This window comes from Seriola lalandi, unplaced genomic scaffold, assembly GCF_002814215.2.
Source record: "Seriola lalandi dorsalis isolate HSWRI2012SDOR001 ecotype SW California unplaced genomic scaffold, Sedor1 jcf7180002054286, whole genome shotgun sequence".
Taxonomy (NCBI): Eukaryota; Metazoa; Chordata; class Actinopteri; order Carangiformes; family Carangidae; genus Seriola; species Seriola lalandi.
The window spans coordinates 358,110-366,825 of record NW_019524839.1 but is presented as its reverse complement, the minus strand read 5'-3'; the positions used below and the strand labels follow the sequence as shown (position 1 = coordinate 366,825).

The following is an 8,716-nucleotide window of genomic DNA, read 5'->3' as shown; positions in this document are numbered from 1 at the left end:
GGACTTGCAGATGGCCTCAGCTGTATTTCACGCTGAATGTGTACTTTAGCATATTTAAATGGATTTAGCATTGAATGTTCACATCTAGTATCTGGAATGTAGCATTTTAGTATTTGCTAATGTTAACAAGATAACTAGAGGAATGTAAACATGGTAGCCCTTTGTTACCTGCCATAATCATAGAACAAAGAACAATAGAGACCGACTATAATGCGTTAATGTGAAGGCCCCCTGTGGAGTTTTCTTGTAAACAACAGTTTAGTTAACGTTCACCATTCCTTACTAAAACACATTGTGTATCCTTGATGTCTAACAAACATTTCCTACAAAAAAAAAACATACAAAAAAATTGCACCACTGCTTTAAAAAAAATATAAAGAAGCCAAAAATGAGAGTGTAAGTGATTTTATTTACAGTTAAACAGTCCCGTAGATCTGGTCACTGTACAGAACCTTCACCACATCTAAAGGGACCGTAGCACGTGAATAATCTGTTATAAAATGTGATTTCTACAAAGGGCGAGTTAAAATTTACATGGCCCAGATTCTGCAAAATCATTCATTTGTACAACTTTTTTTTTTCTTTTTCTTTTTTTTTTTAACACAACAAAAATCCACGGATGGATGGCAGCCTTTCCGAGCTGCTGACATCGTAGTCGATGTGTCCTCTCCTGGACCCGCTGAGCTTTTCAGGATGAAAGCAAACAGTTCACTTCCTCGGGGCAAAGTGCTGATTTTCTTTTCCAGTATTTGTTTCCTCTGCCATAAATCACACACATGGTTGACATTCATGAGACCTTCATGAGCTTTGACTCAAGGTCCTCCTTCAACCATAGTGTCAGTTTGTCCGTCATGTTTAATTAACATACACATGAAAACAAGAAGTAATGTGTGGTGACACTGATAAGTTTTTATCCTGACAAAATCCAGTTCAGTCCCGAATCCATTTGACCAGGGTTTTTCTCCTTCACCTTCTCTTTGCACTTTTCAAAACTTAAAATAATCCATGACAAATATGTTTATATATATATATATATATAATTTCCATAATTTTACAGGGAATAAAATCAGAACTTCAGCTTTATGCAGAAGTAGTTGTGAACAATGATTTTGTATGTGTATCCAAAACATTTTTCAACACATTTTCAATTTTGGATACACATTTACAAACCTTGATATGTAAACATGCAAATATCAAGTTACACATTTGCAAATCTTTAACATTATAGTCCTGATTTACTTTCTGCTTATCCACGTGGTATTAAGTACACATGGCATTTTCATTTTTGAATGAAGTTTAGGTGAAATTTCTTATTTATTTTTTTCTCTGATAGCTCAAAATCACACGGTGTGAAGGGCCTTCGAGGACATTTGAAGACAGTATCTGACCTCTTACAGTTTTCAGCGCCTCCATTGTTTTCTCCTGAAAAATCTGAACACTGATATGATTTCAATTTTGCCATTTCTGCATTTGTCATGCATGAGAGTAGGTAGTTATCCGTGTGGTAACAACATCATGTGTTGGTAAAGTTTTTGAAATGGTAAATTGACTTGGAAATGAACTTGAGGATCTAGAGTTGCCTCAGAGTCAGAGGGATATACAAGTTCTGTTCAGTGTGGCTCTAACATGTTGATATGTGCTGAAACAGCAAACACTAATGAGAACAGCTGTTTGTTACTGCACTGTTAATATTTCCTGTGAAATGAGAATCCCTTTTTGGCCTTACTGTGATATTGCCGAGACAAAGCTGCTGTGTGACTTTCATACACCAGATACTGAAACATTGGACCTTGGGGGATATTTGATAGTGAAAAAAAACAACAACAAAAAAAGTAAACATCATCTCAATTATGCAAATTATGCAACTGACTGAAGTCATTCAAAACTGTCACAGGCCCAACACGAGACTGCATCAACATTCAGATGTGAGGTTGAGTAACGAGAGGCTGGTTTAACAACGTGTACCGCAAAATCATAAGCGTCACGCGTCTGTAGTGACGGCCTGGGTAAAGCTGTTTTCTGAGATTGATACGGTTGAGGTTAAAAACATTTCCCTGTGCAGTGAGTTGAATAATGTCTGAATATAATGTATTCTGATCCCTTGCTCAGTTCCTTATTTCTATTTAATTATTATTTTAATGGCTCAACTTTCTTTATTTGTATTTTTCTTTCGTGTTATCTCAACATTTCAATCCTGTTTGCTTTGTTTTCGTGGTCAGAAAAGGAGAATTTATAGTCAATAAAAAAGCCTAGTGTAAGTGCAGTCGGATTCCTTTCTTAAGTCCTTATGAATGATTCTTCACATCTTTCCTTGACCTCATGACGTTGTTCATCAAGGTCAAGAAAAAGTGGTTAGGAAAGGAGATTACTTCGACTTTTCAACTGCTGCCTGGGAGTCGGTCATATCAGTTTCCCTGTTTCTGAATTGACTGAATTGAGGAAGAAGCGAAAACTTTAATTATAATCACACAATTATAAAAGTTGATTATAAGTGTTGCCTACAAGATAAAAGGTAAAAGATTTTAAGTTTTAGAAATCAATTAAATGATAGGAGCTTTATGAATCTGTCTTTATATTGAACTTTATGACCTTAAACGTCAGTTGAACCCTCCTCAACCCTAAAGTGCAGCTAAGCTAATGACAGAGCAGCAGCCCCATCATCATTGTAGCAATGTCAGCTCTTTTCTTGGTGAGAACAATATTATAGGAGCTGAGTAACTAGGAAAATAAAATCTAAGTTGCAGTCTACCAGAATTTTCCTTTAAGAAATGTGAAGAACTGTAAACCTCCATGTGAAGGTTTACAAATGTTTTGCAGAGCGTCTGTTGTATATTTGTATATTTAGAACAAACCGTTCATACTGTAGTGACCTTAAATTCATCTCTCAACTCAGGTAAAACCACAGAGATTAATGTAAACGACATCTCTTGACCACAGGTGTGTGTTTCTCAAACATCCTCCCTCCATCGCAGTAAAAGTAACACTGACATTATCTTTGTTAAACAAACCGCTTCCACTAGTGAAGAAAACTTTAAAAAAGTTATTGTTCATATGATGATGAAATATTGAAAGTTAAAAAAAAAAAAAATGCTTTGTAAACAAACCTAAAATATACTGTTCTGGAACAAACTTTACATTAAAGAGAAGTGAAAGGTAGAGCACTGTTGTAGTGGAGGGGCAGCACAGAGAACATTTAACTTCAGGTACTGGACAAACATTTAAAGGCAGCTTAAAAAGTGGTTTTACACATTTAAATTAGGGCTGCAACTAATGATTATTTTGACGATAAATTGATCATTCCTTTGTTTCGTCTGGTATCGGTCTTAAATTTGGTTGTTTTGAAGATATTCAGAATATTTAGTATTTCTGAATAATGACTGAAATGATTAATCAGTTTCTGTGGATTGACCGATCACTGCAGCTCTGATTTAAATGGTTTTTTTTTATGCCCCAACTCATAAATCACTGAAACTTAGTCATTATTTACAACAGACACTAAATCCCTATTGTAACATCTTTTCCACATGAGCAGCGGGTGTTGCTGCGAGACAACAAACGCCCAGCGACTACAGGACACGATAAAACACTACGCCCGACAAAAAGAAGACACTGCAATAAATAAAGCTGACTCTGTATAAATAGACTTCAAGTTAAAATATTGCTAGTATTAGTCTTCATATACTGTATGACTATACAATATAAATGCTGCATTTAAAAAAATCCTCTACTGCTTTAATAATTTTCACAGGATTTCCATAGAAAGCAGGTGAGTCTCACTCGACGACACTGGATGAAGTGGTGTTTATGAACGTGTGAGTGGTGTTTCCATCGTCGCTTAGTGGATATAAAGTCTGTAAAACTTGTTTTTCTTTGTTTTGTTTCAGGCTACATGACGCTGACCACAGTCAACTGTACCTTTATGATCACTTACTGAGTTTTCTCTGAACATTACGGTAGTGCACATTCACAGTCTTCCAACAGGTTTCCTGAGCTCGTCTTAAAGCAATGACATGGGTGGTGAGAGTTGATCCTGGTGTGTGAAGGTGAGCGTTTACAGGTAAGGCTCTCCGAACGTCCTGCGACACTCCATGACACCCGTGCTGGGAGGACGGTCACAGTTATGGGTCAGCTTCACCAGGCTCGGCACGAGGCGGTCGTACGCCAACTTGTACTCGCGATCAAAGGCGTCTGAAGGAAGAAGAGAGGGACGTTTTTACAACTTCTTTCCTTTAAACCTCATATAATCAATATTTTTCCATTGTTAACTGATCAAACGACTGCACACACTAGTTGTGACAAACCCACAGAGATATCAACCGAGCACTTAAGTGTCTTTAAGCTCACTGTTTGGGTTTTCCATTCTGCAACTTTACTGTTTTGGTTCACTCAGACAGACACAGTTAGAGAGCAGCAGGTGAACAAAGTGGAGCATTTAGCAGCTGGAGACCCAGATGTTTCCACCAGGAGTTCAAAAACAGAGCAAGAAGAAAGTGAATGACTCACACTAACCAGGAACAAAACGTTTGTAAATTAGGTAACTATTTGCTAACATGTTCCCAATAAACTTGTATATAATGTCTCAAAATGTTTGCTTACAGCTTGTTTCTGCTGCCCCCAAGTGGCCAAAAACACAAACTGAAGGAAAAATTCAGTGGCACTGGTGCAGAACAATGATGTGTAGGGTTATGTGCTAAACACATATATGGATATGTGACAAAATGACATGTAATCCCTAAAACATAAAATGAGGACTCACCGATATCGATGTTATCTTTTCCCAGAGCCACCAGGGAGAGGAAGAGGATGTCTCTGTACAAACTCCTGAAAAGAAAAGAGCGGAGGTAGAGGAGTGGAGTTTTCTCTCAGTTAATGACAGCGTGATTTAAGTTAAATTTAAGTCTTTGCTCTTACAATACCAACACATAATGAAATTTGCTGAGCCTGTTAGGAACAAGATTAGCTTAGGTTAATAAGGTACATACAGAGATTTGCCATGGAGCGAGGTGCTAATGGATTTATAAGACAAACACGGCCTTCACACCAGGTTCTCAAACACTCCGACTGTTTTAAAAAGTCAAGCTGTCTCCTTTAAACCTCACATGTTACTGTGCTTTAGGTGAATGTTCATTTTTTCCAGTGGTGATTGCTCTGGAGTTAAATAAATAAATGCGCCTTATACGACACACCCCCGCTGACCTTTGCCTCTTGACCCCGAGCGTCTGACCCAGCAGCTGCAGCAGCTGAGCCATCGGTCGGCTGACGTCGTTCCTCTGGATGCTCTTCACCACACTCTGCAGCAACTCCTCGCTGAGCGGCTTCTCCTCCTCCGGGACCGGCCGGGACAGAGGGTAACCCACATCTACCAAAACACACACACACACACACACACACACACACACACACACACACACACACACACAGTTCAGCAGTGGACTCGTCATATTAGAGCTTAAAACATAACAAATAACAATAATGATGATGGTTTGAGCATCATCTGAGTGAGTACTTGGGGCTGGGTATCTGTACCAGTATAAAGTACCAGTATAAAATCCAGTAAAAGTGATCATAATTTAAAAAAACTGTATTTGCACTGGTAAGAAAGAGCACTTAATCAGATGTACAGTATGTGGTGAATAAAAGCTTGGTATGTATTAAGCATTTCATCAAAAAAAAAAACACACACACACACACAATCATAATAGCAAGATTGTAATTTTAACGTAAAAGAAAATGGTAACACTTTAACCCTTCATGTTTAGCATTTACAAGCAGAATATAAACATTCAATGCATTATTTATAACACACTACAATGTAGTTGTAAGCAGATGTAAGTGTTTATTAACATATCATTTAAGTCTGTAGAAAGATAATGACTATATGTTCAGTGGGATAAAGCCATCAAGAAGAAAATATTTTAGTTTAATTAGAAGTCAGATTAAATTTAGATTCACAAATAAAACGACAATAATCGGACTGAAATTAAAATATTTAGAGTCTATTTTTAGAATCTCTTGATTTAGGTGAACACTGTGTATTTAATGTGCTTCGCTGGTTTTCCTGGTGTCAGTCAGCTTCGGTCAAATGTTACCAAACTTTGAACAGATGAAGGACTCGTTATGCCTGATTAACAAGTCGATCAGGTGGCTGTCAAAAAAGGTAATAAGTTCAGTCCATCTGACCAGTCACAGTTTAATTATGATTCTATTTAATTCTAGTTCTATTTCACAAAGTAAGACTCAATATATTGAAATGATCACCAATAACATTAAAAACTACATGACCAAATGAGGCTGAAATGATTAGTCAGTTAATCGACTAGTTGCTCTGCGGAAAAATAACAGAACAATCAAACTATTCTAATAATAATTATTTGTTTAGGTCATTTTCAAGCTCAAATAGTGAAGAAAATGCCAAATAATCTCTGATTCAAGCCTCTAGAATGACAGAATTTCCTGTTCACCTTTGTCATATCATTGGAAACTAAATAAAACAAAGTCATAGACAGTTACGGTTTAATTTATCATCTTTGATTGTTTTGATAGAACAGCATTACAGATGTTTCCTTCATGTTGGTGCAGCTGGATGAAAGATGAAGGAACGTGGAATGTGAAGGTTCAGGATTGGCGGCATGAAGCGGCCGGTGTTCGGTACCCAGCCCTTTAAGCACTACAGCAAGATTCATCTTTTAAAGTTGCGACATACCAAACTGTAATATCCATGTTAACAAGTGGAAGAAACACAGCGGACATTCAGCAGAGATGCAAACCAACAGTCAAATACAGAGCAGGACCGTATTTGAAACAAACACGTTCCACGTCAACAAAAAAAACAAACAAAAAAAATACAACCCCCGTGTCGACATCATCATCAGACTTCACACAGAGACACTGAAACCACGACAGGTAGAGGCTGACTTTCCACAGACGACACCGCGATGCATCAAGCACAGAACACACAGCACACAGAGGGACAGCAAGCCTGAGACAGGACAGTCAGAGCACAAGCAACAGGACTCATCTGTGGGAGTCTGCGGCAGAGGTGAACACTCACTCTCTAACAACAGAGTACAATTAAGCCCTGGAAGACAGAGAGCAGACAGAGCCTGTTAGCACAGAGATTAGCCGGCTGCCTCCGCGCCTCCATCAAACAAACAATTACTACAGACTGGGCGTAGCGACGCACACGTCTGTTCATTTACACTGATCACAAACCCAGCTGCTGTGCAGGTGTTCTCATGATCAATCATCACATTGATAACGTTGCGGTGCTCTGAATTCATCTGATGTCCCGTTCCCGTGGACACGACGTCACAGTAACACCTTGACGGTTGTTCACATTTGGCACAAACTCTCACTTGGTCTCAAGGATGAACTGACGGGATTTTGGTGGTCAAAAGGTCAAAGGTCAAGGTCTCTGTGACCTCACAAAACTCGGTTCTAGCTTTGTGAACGCAACATCTCCGTAACGCCTTGAGGGAATTTCTTTAAATTTGGTAAAAACGTTCACCTGGACTCAAGGACAAACCGATTAGAATTTAGTGACTAAAGGTCAAAGGTCAAGGTCATGGTGACCTCACAAAACATAAATTTAGCTTTGTGTACGCAACAACTCCAGAACTCCTCAAGGGAATCCCTTCAAATTCGGCACAAACGTTCACTCGGACTCAAGGATGAACTGTTTAGATTTTGGTGGTCAAAGGTCAAAGGTCAAGGTCACAATGACTTCAGAATATACTTTTTAGCCATTACTCAAAACTTCACACAGCAATTATGACAACATTTCACACAAATGGTTAATATTTTATATGACTCTGGATAAACAGGGATGTGAGTGAGTGGAGGAGGCAGACAACCACGAGTCGGTTATTCTAGTTTTCACTGTTGTAACTAAATGACAGATAAATGTGTTTGAGGTTTTTCACACATTGAAGTGGCAATAGAAAACTTTTTTGCTTTACATTATCATTATAAGGTAAATGGACGATGCACAACTTAATGGGTACAGAATAATGGCATCAATGGCGTTGGCTTTCACTATGCAATTCTTTCTGCCAGCAGGTAGGAAATCTACCAGGAAAACAAAGGCTCGATTTACGGCACACAGGAAGTGCGTCTGCTACTTCTGAATCTGCTTCTTCAAAGTGGGATTCTTACAGCTGTTTCCTTCTTTGGCCAGTAGCCAGGCTGATAGACAGTGTTGCTAATGCTACTGCTAACGGCCAGAACAAATACAAACAAGAATGAGATTGTTGTTGATAAACTGTCTATTGCCAAAAAGTGACTCTTATTTTAATCCAACAATAACATATACAGTACAATAACATAACAGCAATCACCAGGTTTCCATCCGAAGGTGACGCAAATTTCACCCAAATTTCTAGAAAATTGGCAAATAAAAATGCTAATTGATTCTTTATCTCCATCCACCTCTGTTACGTGAATAAGATTAACAGCTGGTGGCGCTAACTGTCTGGTCGGATGCCATCAAACCTTCACAGGAGAAGAGGGAGGAACGGGATGGAGTAATTCAAAGAGCGGCAGTTACACAACCAGACACAACACATTTATGCCTGTATCATATATCAGTTTGAGGAAGTCTCGTGTTGTCAGTGGACGTCATCACATCGCACTTTGCTTTTATCGCTACACCGACTTTTCCACATACATGCACACACAAAACTCAATTCAATATTTCATTCCACACATTTTGAATTTT

General features: G+C 38.5%; 1 protein-coding gene across 5 annotated transcripts in view; it reads right to left on the bottom strand.

Annotated features, from left to right (window-relative positions):
* Window positions 1-389: 389 nt before the first annotated feature.
* The window catches only part of LOC111654713 (C-myc promoter-binding protein-like), a 70,940-nt gene continuing 62,613 nt past the window's right edge, over window positions 390-8,716 (bottom strand). For all 5 annotated transcript variants that reach the window (XM_023405834.2, XM_087173865.1, XM_087173863.1 and 2 more), the window contains 3 exons: window positions 5,197-5,359; window positions 4,757-4,821; window positions 390-4,188 (listed from right to left, as the gene is read on the bottom strand). In XM_023405834.2, coding sequence (XP_023261602.1) covers window positions 4,052-4,188; window positions 4,757-4,821; window positions 5,197-5,359 — 365 coding nt within the window. In that variant the 3' untranslated portion in view covers window positions 390-4,051. The remainder of the gene's footprint in view (window positions 4,189-4,756; window positions 4,822-5,196; window positions 5,360-8,716) is intronic.